The sequence below is a fragment of the Coregonus clupeaformis genome, chromosome 18 (genome assembly GCF_020615455.1).
Source record: "Coregonus clupeaformis isolate EN_2021a chromosome 18, ASM2061545v1, whole genome shotgun sequence".
NCBI lineage: Eukaryota > Metazoa > Chordata > Actinopteri > Salmoniformes > Salmonidae > Coregonus > Coregonus clupeaformis.
In genome coordinates this window covers 49,613,290-49,634,227 of record NC_059209.1, presented here as the reverse complement: position 1 = coordinate 49,634,227, position 20,938 = coordinate 49,613,290, and the positions used below count along the sequence as shown (strand labels likewise).

Here is a 20,938-nt window from a genome sequence, read left to right as displayed (position 1 = left end):
GCCGACGACACAACAGTGGTAGGCCTGATCACAGACGACGATGAGACAGCCTATAGGGAGGTCAGAGACCAAGCAGTGAGGTGCCAGGGAAACAACCGCTCCCTCAACATCAGCAAGACAAAGGAGCTGGTCGTGGACTACAGGAAAAGGAGGGCCGAGCACGCCCCTATTCGCATCGGCAGGGCTGTAGTGGAGCGGGACAAGAGCTTCAAGTTCCTCTGTGACCACATCACTAAGGATCTATCACAGTCCAAACACACCAAGACTGACGTGAGGAGGGCATGACAAAGCCTATTGACCCTCAGTAATCTCTGTCACAACTGCTCGCATTAGGTTTAGAACGGTGTTTTCTGCAAATTGCAATTTGGCAAATGTTTGAAAATGATGTTTTATTAGCTGCTTCATTACAGGAGTGTTCAATAATAGGCTATAGCCTTTTGAACTATAAGACGATAGGCTTGCTATTGTTGCACGTTTCCATTAAGCTCTTAATGAGAAATGTCCGGTCGTACGCTTGCATAGTATCAGAGAGGAAGTGGCAAAGCGAAAGGTTTCACTCTCGCCAAAGGCCAATATGTTTCTACTGGCTTATTTTGGGCCTAAGCTTGTCGCCCGCATTCCCACCTTGGGACTGCTCCCATTGTTAGGGTGGAAACATAAGCATCTCGTCATTATATACAGATCTCTGACAGTATTTTCTGTTGGTCACTTAAATTTACTGTTTGTTGACCGGTTAATGAGGGTCAGTTATGCATCCCTACCATTAGCATTTTTAATTTACCGGACATTTGAGAAATGTACCGGACCCATATGCATTGGGTGCATAACCTGATTAGGGCATCCATTCACAGTGCTCAGAATGACAGAAATCACATTTAGATTATGGTAATTCATATTAACAGAACATGCAAGTCGAGGATGCAACGATGTGCGGTCCTTCTTACTGAATTATGATGTGCACTTTGAAGCTGTTTAGAATAACTGTCCACATTTACTTTTCCTCAGCCTACAAGACGAGAAACAAACAGCAAAATCACTACCCTATGTCAATCTACTATCCCCTTTAGTAGAAAAGTGTAACTATTCTATTCTATTGTCAGCTTGTTGAGAAAGAAATCGCCTATTCCAAACAGACTCTATGACAGCTGTGGGACGATAGACCACACATTTCTACAACCAGCAGGCCGAGGCTACGTTAAAAAACCCCGTTAAAAAGCAATTAGTGACGCAACAGATAGCGTTTAGCTTAAAATTTTGATAAACTATAATTTCTTCACATTATAAGCACAGCAATGTGCACAAGGCAGTAGGCTATGCGCAAGCGTTCTCTCCATAATGCAATTAGTGGGAAAACACATGCAAGTGGATTAATGTGACAGATTAAAACATATTTTTGAAATGTAGGAAGAGGGGAGATCTAATATGCAACAACTAGCATGGGTTGCTAATATGACTAGGATTGTGCCTTTGGCTAGTGGACAATGAAAGAAAGTTGATAAAAAATAATTGCCTCCACAGATTTGGTCTGATTTTGGCTAGGCTACTTTGAACCAAGGTAAGATATGCCTCATTATATGTAGTAAAACGTTCAGGTTTCAAACAATTAAAGTACAGTGCATTCAGAAAGTATTCAGACTCCTTGACTTTTCCACATTTTGTTACTTTACAGCCTTACTCTAAAATTGATTAAATGGTTCCTTATTTTTATTATTTTCTACATTGTAGAATAATAGTGAAGACATCAAAACTATGAAATAACACATATGAAATCATGTAGTAACCAAAAAAAGTGTTAAACAAAACATATTTGAGATTTGAAATTCTTCAAATAGCCACCCTTTGCACACTCTTGGCATTCTCTCAACCAGCTTCACCTGGAATGCATTTCAATTAACAGGTATGCCTTGTTAAAAGTTAAGAAGGAAAGAAAATCCACAAATTAATGTGTTTGAGACAATCAGTTGTGTTGTGACAAGGTAGGTGGGGTATACAAAAGATAGCCCTATTTGGTAAAAGACCAAGTCCATATTATGGCAAGAACAGCTCAAATAAGTAAAGAGAAACGACAGTCCTTCATTACTTTAAGACACAAAGGTCAGTCAATACGGAACATTAAGAACTTTGACAGTTTCTTCAAGTGCAATCGCAAAAACCATCAAGCGCTATGATGAAACTGGCTCTCATGAGGACCGCCACAGGAATGGAAGACCCAGAGTTACCTCTGCTGCAGAGGATAAGTTCATTAGAGTCACCTACCTCAGAAATTGCAGCCCAAATAAATGCTACACAGAGTTCAAGTAACAGATACATATCAACATCAACTGTTCAGAGGGCTGTGTGAATCAGGCCTTCATAGTCGAATTGCTGCAAAGAAACCACTACTAAATGGTCACCAATAAGAAGAAGAGACTTGCTTGGGCCAAGAAACACGAGCAATGGACATTCGACCGGCGGAAATCTGTCCTTTGGTCTGGAGTCCAAATTGGAGATTTTTGGTTCCAACCTCCGTGTCTTTGTGTGGGTGAACGGATGATCTCCGCATGTGTATTTCCCACTGTGAAGCATGGAGGAGGTGGTGTTATGGTGTGGGGGTGCTTTGTTGGTGAGATTGGTGTTATGGTCTGTGATTTATTTAGAATTCAAGGCACAATTAACCAGCATGGCTACCACAGCATTCTGCAGCGATACGCCATCCCATCTGGTTTGGGCTTAGTGGGACTATTATTTGTTTTTCAACAGGACAATGACCCAACACACCACCAGGCTGTGTAAGGGCTATTTAACCAAGAAGGAGTGATGAAGTACTGCATCAGATGACCTGGCCTCCACAATCCCCCGACCTCAACCAAATTGAGATGGTTTGGGATGAGTCGGACCGCAGAGTGAAGGAAAAGCAGCCAACAAGTGCTCAGCATATGTGGGAACTCCTTCAAAACTGTTGGAAAAGCAATCCAGGTGAATCTTGTTGAGAGAATGCCAAGAGTGTGCAAAGTTGTCATCAAGGCAAAGGGTGGCTATTTGAAGAATCTCAAATATAAAATATATTTTGATTTGTTTAACACTTTTTTGGTTACTACATGATTAAATGTGTGTTATTTCATCGTTTTGATGTTTTCACTATTATTCTACAATGTAGAAAATAGTAAAAAGAAAAGAAAAACCCTTAAATGGGTAGGTGTTCTAAAACATCTGACCAGTAGTGTAAGTATTCTGACCATTTACTCAGTACTTTGTTAAAGCGCCTTTGGCAGCGATTACAGCCTCGAGTCATCTTGGGTATGACGCTACAAGCTTGGCACACCTGTATTTGGGTAGTGTCTCCCATTCTTCTCTGCAGATCCTCTCAAGCTCTGTCAGGTTGGATGGGGAGTGTCGCTGCACAGCTATTTTCAGGTCTCTCCAGAGATGTTCGATTGGGTTCAAGTCCAGGCTCTGGCAGGGCCACTCAAGGACATTCAGAGACTTGTCCTGATGCAACCCCTGTGTTGTCTTGGCTGTGTGCTTAGGGTCGTTGTCCTGTTGGAAGGTGAACCTTCGCCACAGCCTAAGGTCCTGAGCGCTCTAGAGCAGGTTTTCATCAAGGATCGCTCTGTACATTGCTCCATTCATCTTTCCCTCGATCCTGACTAGTCTCCCAGTACCTGCCGCTGAAAAACATCCGCACAGCATGATGCTGCCACCACCATGCTTCACGGTAGGGACGGTGCCAGGTTTCCTTCAGATGTGACGCTTGGCATTCAGGCCAAAGAGTTCAATCTTGGTTTCATCAGACCAGAGAATCTTGTTTCTCATGGTCTGAGAGTCCTTTAGGAGCCTTTTGGCAAACTCCAAGCAGGCTGTCATGTACTTTTTACTGAGGAGTGGCTTCCGTCTGGCCCCTCTACCATAAAGGCCTGATTGGTGGAGTGCTGCAGAGATGGTTGTCCTTCTGGAAGGTTCTCCCATCTCCACAGAGGAACTCTGGAGCTCTGTCAGAGTGACCATCGGGTTCTTGGTCACCTCCCTGACCAAGGCCCTTCTCCCCCGATTGCTCAGTTTGGCCAGGCGGCCAGCTCTAGGAAGAGTCTTGGTGGTTCCAAATTTCTTCCATTTAAGAATGATGGAGGCCACGGTGTTCTTGGGGACCTTCAATGCTGCAGAAAATGTTTGGTACCCTTCGACCTCAAGGCTTGGTTTTTGCTCTGACATGCTCTGCTATATATAGACAGGTGTGTGCCTTCCCAAATCATGTCCAATCAATTGAATTTACAACAAATGGACTCCAAACAAATTGTAGAAACATCTCAAGGATGATCAATGGAAATAGGATGCACCGGAGCTCAATTTCGAGTGTCATAGCAAAGGGTCTGAATACTTATGTAAATAAGGTATTTAAGATATTTTTAATACATTTGCTAAAATTTCTAAAAACCTGTTTTCGCTTTGTCATTATGGGGTGTTGTATGTAGATTGATGAGGAATTTTTTTTATTTAATCAATTTTAGAATAAGGCTGTAACTTAACAAAATGTGGGAAACAGGAAGGGGTCTGAATATTTTCAAAATGCATACTGCCTCCAGTGCATAGCAAAGTGGAGTGTGACGCGCTGATGAAGCCTGCCTTCCGTTGCCTATGCATTTGCTGTTTGAGATGCGATAGCATTTTCAGCTCAAAGGCGCTATATCTGTATGCTGTACGCACGTGATAAATAAGATACATAACGAATATAATGTATACACACACTAAGGCGTCAATACAGACCACGGTTCGATCCAAGGCTGTGTTACAGCTGGCCGTGACCGGGAGACTCATGAGGCGGTGCACAATTGGCCAAGTGTCGTCTGGGTTAGGGGAGGGTTTGGCCGCCCGGGATTTCCTTGTACCATGGCTCTCTAGCGACTCCTTGTGGCGGGCCGGGCGCCTGCAAGTTGACTTCGGTCGCCAGCTTGACAGTGTTTCCTCCGACACATTGGTGCGGCTGGCTTCCGGGTTAAGCGAGCAGTGTATCAAGAAGCAGTGCGGCTTGGCAGGGTCGTGTTTCGGAGGATGCATGGCTCTCGACCTTCGCCTCTCCCGAGTCCGTAGGGGAGTTGCAACGATGGGACAAGACTAACTACCAATTGGATATCACAAAATTGGGGAAAAAAAGTTGAATTAGTTCTACAGCTACAGCATTGAGAGCATCTTGACTGGCGGCATCACGGCTTGGTATGGCAACTGCTTGGCATCCGACCACAAGACGCTAGTGCGGACGGCCCAGCCATCCAGGTCCTCTATACCAGGCGGTGTCAGAGGAAGGCACTAAAAATTGTCAGACTCCAGCCACCCAAGTCATAGACAGTGTTACCGCACGGCAAGCAGTACTGATACACCAAGTCTGGAACCAACAGGACATTGAACAGCTTCTACCCCCAAGCCATAAGACTTAAATTGTTAGTTAAATAGTTAAACCCCTAGAGTCGATTGACGCTCTAAGTAACATAATAAAACATCCCCATCAAAATCTGTCAGTTTAAGGTAGACATATGTTTTGCTTTGGATGAGTGTCAATCCACCACATCCGCCTACGTCGCCCTTCCGCATCTGCGGTGAAAGGTGGCAGAGCTAGAGCAGTGTTTGTCAGACCATGAGACATCCCGAAAATAGGTATTTTCACAAAAACGTCTGTAGCTTCCGAACAGTTTGGCCTACAAACTATTATGGAAAGGGGAGACTCTCACGAACACAATGGTGGTCTCTGTTTTGCTCTACGACCCCCACAAGTGGCAGGGGACTCGTCCGAAGGTAACCAGTACCGGTTTTAAAAAATAAATGGAAGTATGAAGGTAGTCGTGCCTACCCAAAATTGGGGTTAAATGTGTGTAAAAAAATATATATATTTCCTGAGCTTTCTTATACAGTGCAGTCGTGAAGTATTTAGACCCCTTGACTTTTTCCACATTTTGTTACGTTACAGCCGTATTCTAAAAATGTTTTTTTTTTTTTTATCCCCCGTCAATCTACTCACAATACCCCATAATGACAAAGCGAAACGTTTTTGTTGTTGCAAAAAAAAAAAAAGAACGAAAAAACAGATACCTTATTTACATAAGTATTCAGACCCTTTGCTCTGAGACTCGAAATTCATCCTTGAGATGTTTCTACAACTTGTTTGGTCCACCTGTGGTAAATTATATTGATTGGACATGATTTGGAAAGGCACACACCTGTCTATATAAGGTCCCACAGTTGACAGTGCATGTCAGAGCAAAAACCAAGCCATAAGGTCCAAGGAATTGTCCGTAGAGCTCCGAGACAGGATTCTGTTGAGGCACAGATCTGGGGGAGGGTACCAAAAAATGTCTGCAACATTGAACATCCCCAAGAACACAGTGGCCTCCATCATTCTTAAATGGAAGAAGTTTGGAACCACCAAGACTCTTCCTAGAGCTGTCCGCCCGGCCAAACTGAGCAATCGGGGGAGAAGGGCCTTTGTCAAGGAGGTGACCAAGAACCCGATGGTCACTCTGACAGAGCTCCAGAGTTCCTCTGTGGAGATGGGAGAACCTTCCAGAAGGACATTCATCTCTGCAGCACTCCACCAATCAGGCCTTTATGGTAGAGTGGCCAGACAGGAGCCGCTCCTCAGTAAAAGGCACCTAAAGGACTTTCAGACCATGAGAAACAAGATTCTCTGGTCTGAAGAAACCAAGATTGAACTCTTTGGCCTGAATGTCAAGCGGCATGTCTGGAGGAAACCTGGCACCATCCCTACGGTGAAGCATGGTGGTGGCAGCATAATGCTGTGGGGATGTTTTTCAGCGGCAGGGACTGGGCGACTAGTCAGGATCCAGGGAAAGATGTACAGAGCAAAGTACAGAGCGATCCTTGATGAAAACCTGCTCCAGAGCACTTAGGACCTCAGACTGGGACTAAGGTTCACCCTCCAACAGGACAACGACCCTAAGCACACAGCCAAGACAACGCAGCAGTGCCTTCAGGGAAAAGTCTCTGAATGTCGTTGAGTGGCCCAGCCAGAGCCCGGACTTAAACCCGATTTAACATCTCTGGAGAGACCTGAAAATAGCTGTGCAGCGACGCTCCCCATCCAAACTGACAAAGCTTGAGAGCAGTTTTGCCAACTTAGTGACTGTCGCTATATTTAGCGAGTTTTCAGACCCCTCTAGCGACACATTTTCAAAAAAGCGACTAGCGACAAATCTAGTGACTTTTTCTGGTGTTATTGGAGACTGAGACTCTGACGTGAAAGCACGTATCATTCTTACTCTTCTCAACGAGCAGCGGGTGCTTTGTTACCCCCGTCCCAAAGCACTCACAGACGGCCCAGTACTCGCGCAGCAGTCCCTCCCAGCTGCAGTCAGAGCAGGAGATGTTCACCCCTCCGCGTCCAGACTGCAAATGAATCGCGCATGCGGGAAGCCGCCGCTGTCTGATCCCGCCCTGGCTTACCATTGCGAGCTCACAGAACAGAGCTCCGGGCAGCGGAGCGGAAATGGAAGAAAACTAAACTCCCTGCCGACCTGGCATCTTTTCACTCCCTCCACTCTACATTTTCTTCATCTGTTTCTGCTGCTAAGGCCACTTTCTACCACTCTAAATTCCAAGCATCTGCCTCTAACCCTAGGAAGCTCTTTGCCACATTCTCCTCCCTGCTGAATCCACCCCCCCCTCCTCTCTCTCTGTGGATGACTTCGTCAACCACTTTGAAAAGAAGGTTGACGACATCCGATCCTCGTTTGTTAAGTCTAATGACACTGCTGGTCCTGCTCACACTGCCCTACCCTATGCTTTGACTTCTTTCTCCCCTCTCTCTCCAGATAAAATCTTGCGACTTGTGACTGCAGGCCGCCCAACAACCTGCCCGCTTGACCCCATCCCCTCCTCTCTTCTCCAGACCATCTCCGGTGACCTTCTCCCCTACCTCACCTCGCTGATCAACTCATCCTTGACCGCTGGCTATGTACCTTCCGTCTTCAAGAGAGCGAGAGTTGCACCCCTTCTCAAAAAACCAACACTCGATCCCACTGATGTCAACAACTACAGACCAGTATCCCTTTCTTTTCTTTCCAAAACTATTGAGCGTGCCGTCTTTAGCCAACTCTCTTGCTATCTCTCTCAGAATGACCTTCTTGATCCAAACCAGTCAGGTTTCAGGACTGGTCATTCAACTGAGACTGCTCTTCTCTGTGTCACGGAGGCTCTCCGCACTGCTAAAGCTAACTCTCTCTCCTCTGCTCTTGTCCTTCTAGACCTGTCTGCTGCCTTTGATACTGTGAACCATCAGATCCTCCTCTCCACCCTCTCCGAGCTGGGCATCTCCGGCGCGGCTCACTCCTGGATTGCGTCCTACCTGACCGGTCGCTCCTACCAAGTGGCGTGGCGAGAAGCTGTCTCCGCACCACGTGCTCTCACCACTGGTGTCCCCCAGGGCTCAGTTCTAGGCCCTCTCCTATTCTCCCTATACACCAAGTCACTTGGCTCTGTCATATCCTCACATGGCCTCTCCTATCATTGCTACGCTGACGACACACAACTAATCTTCTCCTTTCCCCCTTCTGATAACCAGGTGGCGAATCGCATCTCTGCATGTCTGGCAGACATATCAGTATGGATGACGGATCACCACCTCAAGCTGAACCTTGGCAAGACGGAGCTGCTCTTCCTCCCGGGGAAGGACTGCCCGTTCCATGATCTCGCCATCACGGTTGACAACTCCGTTGTGTCCTCCTCCCAGAGTGCGAAGAGCCTTGGCGTGACCCTGGACAACACCCTGTCGTTCTCCGCTAACATCAAGGCGGTGACCCGATCCTGCAGGTTCATGCTCTACAACATTCGGAGAGTACGACCCTGCCTTACACAGGAAGCGGCACAGGTCCTAATCCAGGCACTTGTCATCTCCCGTCTGGATTACTGCAACTCGCTGTTGGCTGGGCTCCCTGCCTGTGCCATTAAACCCCTACAACTCATCCAGAATGCCGCAGCCCGTCTGGTGTTCAACCTTCCCAAGTTCTCTCACGTCACCCCGCTCCTCCGCACACTCCACTGGCTTCCAGTTGAAGCTCGCATCTGTTACAAGACCATGGTGCTTGCCTATGGAGCTGTGAGGGGAACGGCACCTCTGTACCTTCAGGCTCTGATCAGTCCCTACACCCAAACGAGGGCATTGCGTTCATCCACCTCTGGCCTGCTGGCTCCCCTTCCTCTGCGGAAGCATAGTTCCCGCTCAGCCCAGTCAAAACTGTTCGCTGCTCTGGCACCCCAATGGTGGAACAAGCTCCCTCACGACGCCAGGACAGCGGAGTCACTCACCACCTTCCAGAGACATTTGAAACCCCACCTCTTTAAGGAATACCTGGGATAGGATAAAGTAATCCTTCTGATCCTTTGCCAATTATGCAAATTAGGTGATGACATCATTTAGCAACTACTAGCGACTTTTAGGACAGCCAATAGTTACTTTCCTTACTGAGTTGGCAACACTGCTTGAGAGGATCTGCAGAGAAAAATGGGAGAAACTCCCCAAATACAGGTGTGCCAAGCTTGTAGCGTCATACCCAAGAAGACTTGAGGCTGTAATCACTGACAAAGGTGCTTCAACAAAGTACTGAGTAAAGGGTCTGAATACTTATGTAAATGTAATTTCAGTTTTTAATACATTTGCAAAAATTTCTAAAAACCTGTTTTTGCTTTGTCATTATGGGGTATAAGTCTGTTCCATGTGCACTATTTCTACCTTCCCCATGCTTAAGTTTTGTTTTTGCATCTTTTACTTTCGGTTTTGAACACCAGCTTCAAACAGCGGTTTAGAAGGTACAATGACTCTACTTGCTTGTTTTGTCACAAACTGAAATTAGCCTTCCCATCCAGCCTACTCTCGTTTTTAACTTAAGTAACCATACCAAATCACACTAATTTGGACCTCTCGGATTTAACTTTACATTTACTATGTTACATATAGTCTATGAGACCAAGCTGTATTATTACGTGTTTTCCTTTTCTATTATTTATCAATGTTCTTTCTCTGCATTTTTGGGAAGGGCCCCTAAGTAAGCATTTCACTGTTAGTCGACACCTGTTCTTTACGAAGCATTGTACGCGTGTTGTTTTATGCCACTATAGCGTAGCCTATACTTTTTAGAAAATGGTTCTGGAAATGTATACTCGTGACTTCAACTAGCTTCACCTCATGCTTTGGGCGTGGATTCTGATACTCGAGACAGACACTGGAAAAGTAAACATTCGTCCAATTTGTGATTTGCTTAAATAGAAAACAAAACAGCTAACTAGCGGTCATTTGGTAGGTAGGTATGGAAAACCCTTGAAACGTAATAAACACCATTTTGAACCCAAGTCATAGTCCAAAATGTAGCCCATCTTTAAATGCCATGGCAGTAAATGCTTGCATTGTTGGCCTTTCAAAGGCCAGGCAGCTAGCTAGATATCTAGTTAGCTAAAGTTACACTTTTAGTTTATTTAAATTGAGAAGCAATCAAGACAAACCTGTATGCAAGGGTCATGCATTCGAAAAGTTTTGTTAAGGACGCGTCAATCGAGAGATGTGATGTGCTGGTCTTCCCGAAGTGATACGTCCGACAGGTTTGTTTGTTGACTGTGTCGAAGTCGTAACCTTTTTTTGGTGGGTGTTCAATGTGCGGCGAGGACACCATGAAATGACCACTGTGGATTATCTGTGACTCTCGTCCATCCGATTTCTTAATCCCCAGATGAGACTCCTCCGTGTCCGAGTCATCGTCCTGCTCCTGCTTTATACTCACTATGGGACGTCGGTATTGTCTTAGCTCCCTGGTGGTAGCCATGTCTTAGCAAGCTAGCTAGTTGTTCTTCTGGACTTATTTGCTAGCCGTTCTCATAGCTAGCGAGTAAAAACAAAGAAAAATGAATACTATTTATGCATGATACTTTGCTCGTTCGAAGACATTTTCCCGTGTCGCTTGACCCTTTATTGAGATATACACGTTGAATTGTTGGCAGACAGTCTTTGCAGTATATTCTCTTTTGCTGGTAGGCTAGCATCAGCTAACAAAAGTGTTGCTGGTGTCGAAGGATTTCCAGTGAAGGGACCAATCAAAGAGGGACCAACTGTTGCTCTGTCATGTCTGCAAACGTGATTGGATGGAGTCACAGAAATACCCTCCACTCGAGAGCAGCAGGCTCAAAATAACTAGCCTGGTTGCCGGTCTCTGTTCAACTAATCTAACGTAGCAGGCGTAAATAGCTAGCTATTTAATTCCACTCCATGTCTTTGGCAGACACGGAATACAAGGAATAGAACGTTACAGAGACTGGTACCCAGACTAGGAGTAGTCTACCGTGGAGTTGTAATGCAACAGTATCTGACTTTCGCTGTTTCTAAATTAAATATTTTCAGGTGTAATCCTCATTGCTTTCAGAAATGGCTTTATGGACATAGCTCAAGACTTGTTTCATGTATGTACATCAGGGATAATCAACTAAATTCAGCCGCGTGCCGATTTTTTTCTTGCGCAGATGGTCGTGGGGCCGGAACATAATTACTAATAATTTGTTTACTGCAACCGATATAATATTTGACTAAAACAATCATTTGTATACGATCACGTGTCTCTATTTCCAAAATGAAAATCACTTGGTGTTTTTACAGTCAGGTCCAGCAATGAAAATACAGTGCATTCGAAAAGTATTCAGGCCCCTTGACTTTTTCCACATTGTTACCTTAGCCTTTTTCTAAAATGGATTAAATAGTGTTATCCCCCTCATCAATCTACACACAATACCCCATAGCGACAAAGCAAAAACAGGTTTTTAGAAATGTGTGGTATTGAGGGGGGGGGGGGGAAATCATTTAATCAATTTTAGAATATGGCTTTAACGTAACAACATGTGGAAAAAGTCAAGGGTCTGAATACTTTCAGAATGCACTGTATAAACATTTTTGGTTTAGAAAACTTGTGGGGCCAAATAAAATCACCTGCGGGGCAAATTCGGCCCGCCAGTTGGGGAACCCTGGTGTACATGGTAACAGACTTCTTATCGCTATATGCCTGCCTATGCTCTGCATTGTAGCTGTGTCTGTGTAACAGATTTAAACATCTTTTTACATTATAGAATCAATTAGTATTTGTGGAATAAATAGGCTAGTTAGCTAAAACCCACTCAAATGTATGTACAATAAAATAAGAATAAACATAATAGTCAACATTTGACTTTCTGTAGCTAGGCCATAATTGAAAAAGGCCTTTTTAGTTGGGCAAAGGCTGACGAGGAAACAACTATTTAGGCTACTTACATTTGGCAAATAAAAGGTTATACTTATTGGCAGGTAGCTTAGTGGTTAAGAGCGTTGTGCCAGTAACCAAAAGGTCGCTGGTTCTAATCCCCGAGCCGATTAGGTGAAAAATCTGTCGATGTGGCCTTGAGCAAGGCACTTAACCCTAATTGCTCATGAGCGTCTGCTAAATGACTCAAATGTAATGTAAATGTTTAATCATCTATACATAGTGTTGCCAGCACTGCTGGACTCCAGTGAGGTATTCAAAGAGCCATCTATAACCAAACAGCCTACATATGCACTGAAAAATGCTTTACAGGTTAACAAAAACTGGGCAAAGGGCACTTGATATACCAGAGTGAAGTATACAGACTATTTAAAACACACATTTTTCATTATTCTGGTAATTCAAGGTACACAACCAATCTGGTAGCAGGACTATGCTACAAGGTAGAGTTTCCGTAAGAGGAGAAAAGGAAGTAGATATGCGACTGACTGAGTGCCACTAAATATGTAGGTGTTGTCTTTAGTTAAATTAAATAAATGTTTTACTGTCAAAGTAATAAACAGTTAGAACAGCAGCAGAACCAACCAATAATAACAGGATTCAAACAGTGTGTTGACCCGCCTGAACAAAAACAACAAAAGTGACTAAAATCAAAATATGTACATATACTTTGGAGGAGAAGGAAAACAATAGCGGGTGTAAGTGGCAAAATGAAAGATTTCACTGCAGTTTGTCGACCCTGTCCTATCCAGTTGATCCTGGTTTAGTTTAAGTTTTAGTCTTTTTTTTGGGGGGGGGGGTTGTAGAGGTGGGTGCTGGACTCCTCTTGGACCAATTCAGAAGAATAAAGAAGTGAAGACACAGGAGGGGCTATGACACCAGGAGGGTTGAGGACATGGAAACAGATCAAGGAATTGGTGATGGTAAAAGATAAGTTAGCTGGTTTTGAGGAAATCTGAGGGAGTTTCCAACTTCCCCTTCTTATTGGGAGGAGTACAATCTTCAGATTCCTGCACAAATAAAACAATATTTCAGAAAACATTTAAGCTTGTCATATTAAAATACTGGGTCTCAAACGAGTTTCATTATACTGCATCAGTCAAATTTCTAATTGACTAAAACATACAGTTAACTGCCAAAATAAAGGAAACACCAACATAGTGTCTTAATAGGGTGTTGGGCCACCACGAGCTGCCAGAACAGCTTCAATGTGCCTTAGCGTAGATTCTACAAGTGTCTGGAACTCAATTGGAGGCATGCGACACCATTCCTCCACAAGAAATACCATCATCTGGTGTTTGTTGATGGTGGTGGAAAATGCAGTCTCAGGCACCTCTCCAGAATCTCCCATAAGTGTTCAATTGGGTTGAGCTCTGGTGACTGAGACACACACACACACTTTAAATCCCCTATGCTCATTTGAGACCCCTCTTTCAAAGTCACAGATCTCTTCTAGTCATGGTAACAACATAATGGGCAACTGGGCATTTTTATACATGACCCTAAGCATGATGGGATGTTAATTGCTTAACTAACTCAGGAAGCACTTTCTTTCAATATACTTTACATCCCTCATTTACTCAATTGTTTCCTTTATTTTGGCAGTTACAGTGCATTTGGAAAGTATTCAGACCCCTTGACTTTTTTCAAATTTCGTTTTTTTTTTTTCCTGTTGGAAGGTGAACCTTCGCCCCAGTCTGAGGTCCTGAGCACTCTGGAGCAGGTTTTCATCAAGGATCTCTGTACTTTGCGCCATTAATCTTTCCCCGATCCTGACTAGTCTCCCAGTCCCTGCCACTGAAAAACATAACCACAGCATGATGCTGCCACCACCATGCTTCACCGTAGGGATGGTGCCAGGTTTCCTCCAGACGTGACGCTTGGCATTCAGGCCAAAGAGTTCAATCTTGGTTTCATCAGACCAGAGAATCTTGTTTCTCATGGTCTGAGAGTCCTTTAGGTGCCTTTAGGCAAACTCCAAGTGGGCATTTATGTGCCTTTTACTGAGGAGTGGCTTCCGTCTGGCCACTCTACCATAAAGGCCTAATTGGTGGAGTGCTGCAGAGATGGTTGTTCTTCTGGAAGGTTCGCCCATCTCCACAGAGGAACTCTGGAGCTCTGTGAGTGACCATCACCTCCCTGACCAAGGCCCTTCTCCCCCGATTGCTCAGTTTGGCCGGGCGGCCAGCTCTATGAAGAGTCTTGGTGGTTCCACATTTCTTCCATTTAAGAATGATGGAGACCACTGTGTTCTTGGGGACCTTCAATGCTGCAGACATTTTTTGGTACCCTTCCCCAGATCTGTGCCTCGACACAATCCTGTCTCGGCGCTCTACGGACAATTCCTTCGACCTCATGGCTTGGTTTTTGCTCCAACATGCACTGTCAACTGTGGGACCTTATATAGACAGGTGTGTGCCTTCCCAAATCATGTCCAATCAATTGAATGTACCACAGGTGGGCTCCAATCAGTTGTAGAAACATCAAGGATAATTTTTTATACATTTGCAAAAAACCTGTTTTCGCTTTGTCATTATGGGGTATTGTGTGTAGATTGATGAGGACATTTTTATTATTAAATCCATTTTAGAATAAAGCTGTACTGTAACAAAATGTGAAAAAAGTAAAGGGGTCTGAATACTTTCCCAATGCACTGTACCTGTACAAAGACATTCAAGTCTTGGATGGTGGTGGAGGGGAGCACCTGAGAATCTTGAGGAGTGTCTGAGGATGGTTCATTCCTTCCTGTGGACCTTCGGTCTCTCTTGGGTGTGCTTGTGTTTGAAAATGCTGAGGGGTGAACATTTCCTGCAATACCAGAAAGTCTGCCTCAGTGCATAACCATGGGAGACAATATGCTTTAAGCAAATAGAATAAGAAAATGACAAGACAGTGTTTGTATACTATTCCTACTTCTTCTGTAACAGTTCTGATTAAAAGATAACATCATTCTAACAAGGGGCAACTGCAAGTGAATTTGCTGTGTTATTCATTTCTTTACTTTCCACAATAGTTTAAACTTCAGAGTCGGCATCAGTGCCCTTGCTTGGTGTGTATTATCGCAGGACTTGGTAGACAAGGTCTGTTTGTGAAATGACCCAGGAAGATTTATTAACCTGTATTTTCTCCAAAATGACATTACCAATTCTGGGTGATGACACAAATACCCTATTGTAGCTGACTTCAAAGTCTAGACTACAGCACCATCTTGTGGCAAGTAAGACAATGCGGAGTCACATCCATGTCCAGAACAAGGGGTTGATATTGGATTTTGGAAAATACTTTTCTCAAGGGTGTTTAGCTTGTGACCTGGTGAAAACTGCAGCAATGACAAGTTAGTGTACTGTACTTTGTGATGAGTTCTGAACTCTGTCCTCAAACGGCATTAGCATGGCAGACCGTTTTAACAGCTCATTACTACAGATACTACAGTAAGCCTTCGTGAAATCCTTTGTTCAAGCCCACAAGAGGAACCAGCAATCTGTTCGCCAGTCTAGTACATAACAGCTAAACTGTTCTCTAAATACACTACATGACCGAAAGTATGTGGACACCTGCTCGTCGAACATCTCATTCCAAAATCGTCGGCATTACTATGGAGTTGGTTCCCCTTTCCTGCTATAACAGCCTCCACTCGTCTGGGAAGGCTTTCCACTAGATGTTAGAACATTCTGCGGGGACTTGCTTCCATTCAGCCGCTAGAGCGTTAGTGCAGTCGGCGTTCCAATTCTTCCCAAAGGTGTTCGGTGGGGTTGAGGTCAGGGCTCTGTGCAGGCCAGTCAAGCTCTTCCACACCGATCTCGACAAACCATTTCTGTATGGACCTTGCTTTGTGCACGGGGGCATTGTCATGCTGAAACAGGAAAGGGCCTTCCCAACTGTAAAACTGTTGCCACAAAGTTGGAAGCACAGAATTGTCTAGTATGTCATTGTATTCTGTAGCGTTAAGATTTCCCTTCACTGGAACTAAGGAGCCTACCCTGAACCATGAAAAACAGCCCCAGACCATTATTCCTCCTCCACCAAACTTTACAGTTGGCACTATGCATTGTGGCAGGTAGTGTTCTCCTGGCATCCGCCAAACCCAGATTCCGCTGTCCGACTGCCAGATGGTGAAGCGTGATTCATCACTTCAGAGAACGCGTTTCCACTGCTCCAGAGTCCAATGGCGGCAAGCTTTATACCACTCCAGCCGATGCTTGGCATTGCGCATGGTGATCTTAGGCTTGTGTGCGGCTGCTCGGCCATGGAAACCCATTTCATGAAGTTCCCGACTAACAGTTATTGTGCTGACGTTGCTTCCAGAGGCAGTTTGGAACTCGGTAGTGAGTGTTGCAACCGAGGACAGACGATTTTTACGTAATACGCGTATCAGCACTCGGCGGTCAAATTTTGTGAGCTTGTTTGGTCTACCACTTCGAGGCTGAGCCGTTGTTGCTCCTAAACATTTCCACTTCACAATAACAGCACTTACAGTTGACCGGTGCAGCTCTAGCAGGGCAGAAGTTTGACGAACTGACTTGTTGGAAAGGTGGCATCCTATGACGGTGCCACATTGAAAGTCACTGTGCTCTTCAGTAAGGCCATTCTACTGGCAATGTTTATCTGTGGCGATTGCATGGCTGTGTGCTCAATTTTATACACCGGTCAGCAACGGGTGTTTGCTGAAATAGCCAAACCACTCATTTTAAGGGGTGTCAACATTCTTTCGTATATATAGTGTATTTGACAAACTCTTGTTGCCCAGAGTACATACTTGTGAACAAATCTCTCCGTAGATGCCATTTTTTTTACAATACTGCCATGTTTAGCATTTAATTATATATTCTATAACCTCATCATTGATTATGGTTTTCAATATGAATCTTTAGATTAAATATTTAAATAAAAACTTGCTCAAGGTTTTCAAAGCCATTCTGTTTGGTGATTGGTTAATTCTTAGAAATGTCGCTAATGCTGCCAATGACATTGGTGAAGATTCAAGAACATTTTGTTCACCAACTGTCCTTTATGAAGACATAACATGTACCCTTTTGATCTTGAGACAGCTGTGCAACTGCACATTTTTTTTACTATTCTGGGATTATGAGGGCTGGATGAAAGCAGTCTGCCTGTCAAATTAAACCATATTTTTTGACAAATTGGCACTACTCTTAGAAAAGACCTAAAGGTAAGAACAAAAGCAGGGCTAATGAGGACAAGTTGCAGTATGTATATGGTATGGTTTAGTTTAAACTAAGGCAGTGCTCTCCCTTCTGTGCTAGGTAGCATACACTATCAGTCAAAAGTTTGGACACATCTACTCATTCAAGGGTTTTTCTTTATTTTTACTATTTTCTACATTGTAGAATAATAGTGAAGACATCAAAACTATGAAATAACACATATGGAGTCATGTAGTCACCAAAACAGTGTTAAATAAATCAACATATTTTATATTTGAGATTCTTCAAATAGCCACCCTTTGCCTTGATGACAGCTTTGCACACTCTTGGCATTCTGTCAACCAGCTTCATGAGGTAGTCACCTGGAATGTATTTCAATTAACAGGTGTGCCTTCTTAAAAGTTAATTTGTGGAATTTCTTTCTTAATGCGTTTGAGCCAATCAGTTGTGTTGTCAAAAGGGGGGCTATACAGAAGATAGCCCTATTTGTCCATATTATGGCAAGAACAGCTCAAATAAGCACAGAGAAACAACAGTCCATCAATACTTTAAGACATGAAGGTCAGTCAATACAGAAAATTTCAAGGACTTTGAAAGTTTCTTCAAGTGCAGTCGCAAAAACCATCAAGCGCTATGATGAAACTGGCTCGCATGAGGACAGCCACAGGAAAGGAAGACCCAGAGTTACCTCTGCTGCAGAGGATAAGTTCATTAGAGTTACCAGCCTCAGAAATTGCACCCCAAATAAATGCTTCAGAGTTCAAGTCACAGACACATCTCAACATCAACTGTTCAGAGGGGACTGTGTGAATCAGGCCTTCATAGTCAAATTGCTGCAGAGAAACCACTACCAAAGGACACCAATAAGAAGAGACCTGCTTGGGCCAAGAAACACGAGCAATGGACATTAGGCCGGTGGAAATGTGTCCTTTGGTCTGGAGTCCAAATTGGAGATTTTTGGTTCCAACCGCCGTGTCTTTGTGAGACGCGGTGTGGGTGAACGGATGATCTCCGCATGTGTATTTCCCACTGTGAAGCATGGAGGAGAAGGTGTTATGGTGTGGGGGTGCTTTGTTGGTGACACAGTCTGTGATTTATTTAGAATTCAAGGCACACATAACCAGCATGGCTACCACAGCGATACGCCATCCCATCTGGTTTGGGCTTAGTGGGACTATCATTTGTTTTTCAACAGGACAATGACCCAACACACCTCCAGGCTGTGTAAGGGCTATTTCAGATGACCTGGCCTCCACAATCCCCCGACCTCAACCCAATTGAGATGGTTTGGTATGAGTAGGACAGCAGAGTGAAGGAAAAGCAGCCAACAACTGCTCAGCATATGTGGGAACTCCTGTTGGAAAAGCATTCCAGGTGAAGCTGGTTGAGAGAATGCCAAGAGTGTGCAAAGCTGTCATCAAGGCAAAGGGTGACTATTTGAAGAATCTCAAATATAAAATATTTTGATTTGTTTAACACTTTTTTGGTTACTACATGATTCCATAGTTTTGATGTCTTCACTATTATTCTACAATGTAGAAAATAGTAAAAATAAAGAAAAACCCTTGAATGAGTACGTGTGTCCAAACTTTTGACTGGTACTGTATATACTGACCACTCTTGCTGTCTGTGCTCTTCAGCTGCTCTTTGCCAGGGGACTGACTATGGTCACTCTTAGCCTCGTTGCTGTCACTCTGGGAAGTTGCCATGGCCTCTGGGGCAGGGCTGGCACTGTTGCTGTTATCCTGCTTCATGGGAGAGCAGTCAGCAATGGAGCTCTGGTTACTGTTATCATCTGAGAGATACAGAAAGTGACAAAGATGAATTTACAACTATTATTGAACCAAAGAAAATAATTTTGTAAATATTTTGCCCTTTTTTAGCTTACCATGCATATCCATCATTCCAGGAGAGGGGCTGTTTTCTGGTGTTGTGATCTCCGACCCGTACTTGTCATCCTTGGCTTTCTTCTTATTTTTGCTCTTCTGCAAGATAGCACATACAATGCTGAAGTGCCACTATTTATTACATATTTATTAAGTATTACATAATGATGTACTTTATCTCAATATAGTAGGCTACCTTTGTGGACAAGTTCATGTCAGAAGGAATTGGAAAGGACATGAGGAAAGGAAGCACATGTTGGTGATCATCCACCGCACTTCAGTAACTGTTCCCAGTCTCATTCTACAAGGACCTGCAAAAACGATTAGGCAAATGTGGTGCCCCCAAACACCCTGTGGATGACTTACATCATTTGACTTGGGTTCGGTCACAGGCACCCACTTGTAGATTCGCAAGGATGTGTCGCCGACAGTTACCCATTTCTTCTCCCTGCGTTAGTTACACAAGGAATGAGAAACACTTGTTTGCAATTGATATATTGCATTTTTAATGTCAACAAAACACTATTTTAGTGTACTATCAATTTAAATTACAATTCCCAATAGAAACTGTATTTCAGCATTTACTTTGGCAAGTTAATTTGAGGTTTAGGAATTTGTTGTTACTTCTTTCTAAACCTTTGAGAAATTCACCCAATGACTGCCTATAATAGCCTCACATTATTTAGACTAAATGAAGCACACAATTTAGTGGTAATTATACATTCAGGCTACTTGCAAGCAAATCCACATGACATCAAACTATACAATTTCAATGTTATATTACTATAGGGGCATATTATTAGTAATACAAAATAAAATTGTAAAGCAATTCGGGCTTTGCACAGTTCGTCTAACCACCACCACCGCACGCGCGCCCTCTATTTGCAGGACACAAAAGAACGAACCTCTCCAAGCGCTAAATTTAAAACCCCGCGAACGTTAACTATTCTCACTATACCGCTGTCGTCGAACTACGGCTGTGATGTTAATATTGATACCATTCGAGCAGTGAAAAAGCAGTAACCTACCATGCTTCTCATGCATTACAGAATGCTCGAACAGCAAAGGCTTCATCTAACTGCAACGAAATGGCTTCTAGGTTCAACCCACATTTTTTTATGAATAGATATTCCTACATTATAAGTGTTTTAAGCGGCGACCTCCTCAGATCAGGGCGAGAGAGCGCAGTACACCTGAGCAGATGTATCATCCGACCAAATTTGATTTAATGTGTATTTCGTTCTTTCTTCTCCTGGTTTCTCCTCCCCCACTAGCATTGCTGCTCTCTTAGATAACGCGTTCCCTCTTACCAATTTCGTACTTTCTCAACAGCAGCCATAACCCGCTTGATGTCATCTTTCGCCCTACTCCGTGTCTCGGCGCGGACCGACCTGCCCGACATAGCTATTGGTAAAATATGTTAAACTCGCCGGCAGTTTAGACACAATGCAAACACACGGAAGCGAGCTCTAGGAGGAAGTAACGCGCCTGCGCCGTGGACAGCGCAGAGCAGGCAAAGCGCTTCTACCGTCCTTTTATAGCTCAATGGCTTGCACGCACTATTTTTGGTGTTTCTGTTGACAGACAGGAGAGAAGTTGCACTATTTCAGACAAAAGTTTTTCGGCATTTATC

At 43.9% G+C, this 20,938-nt stretch overlaps 2 protein-coding genes across 4 annotated transcripts in view; both read right to left on the bottom strand.

The window, feature by feature from the left end:
* Positions 1 to 11,674, bottom strand: part of LOC121530921 (MLX interacting protein) — a 52,927-nt gene extending 41,253 nt beyond the window's left edge. For both annotated transcript variants that reach the window (XM_041836296.2, XM_045226908.1), the window contains exon 1: positions 10,480 to 11,674. In XM_041836296.2, the coding sequence (XP_041692230.2) occupies positions 10,480 to 10,796 (317 nt within the window). In that variant the 5' untranslated portion in view covers positions 10,797 to 11,674. The remainder of the gene's footprint in view (positions 1 to 10,479) is intronic.
* A 1,376-nt stretch (positions 11,675 to 13,050) lies between these two features.
* On the bottom strand, positions 13,051 to 20,795 carry LOC121587351 (B-cell CLL/lymphoma 7 protein family member A-like). Of its 2 annotated transcripts, none has more exons than XM_041904253.2 (6): positions 20,616 to 20,795; positions 19,672 to 19,753; positions 19,308 to 19,404; positions 19,035 to 19,214; positions 14,914 to 15,062; positions 13,051 to 13,264 (listed from the first exon to the last, which is right to left on the bottom strand). In XM_041904253.2, exons 1-6 carry the CDS (start codon positions 20,705 to 20,707, stop codon positions 13,190 to 13,192), a joined length of 675 nt encoding a protein of 224 aa, XP_041760187.1. In that variant the 5' UTR covers positions 20,708 to 20,795; the 3' UTR covers positions 13,051 to 13,189. The 2 variants fall into 2 exon arrangements, with proteins under 2 accessions (XP_041760187.1, XP_041760188.1); XM_041904254.2 differs by having other exon boundaries at positions 14,959 to 15,062.
* Between the last annotated feature and the right edge of the window lie 143 nt (positions 20,796 to 20,938).

Coding starts and splice junctions, on each gene's coding strand:
- LOC121587351 (XM_041904253.2), bottom strand. CDS start 20,707: ATGTCGGGCAGGTCGGTCCGCGCCGAGACACGGAGTAGGGCGAAAGAT. Junction 19,405..19,671: donor CCGAACCCAAGTCAAATGAT/GTAAGTCATCCA, acceptor GCTATCTTGCAG/AAGAGCAAAAATAAGAAGAA. Junction 15,063..19,034: donor GAGCACAGACAGCAAGAGTG/GTCAGTATATAC, acceptor CTGGTATTGCAG/GAAATGTTCACCCCTCAGCA.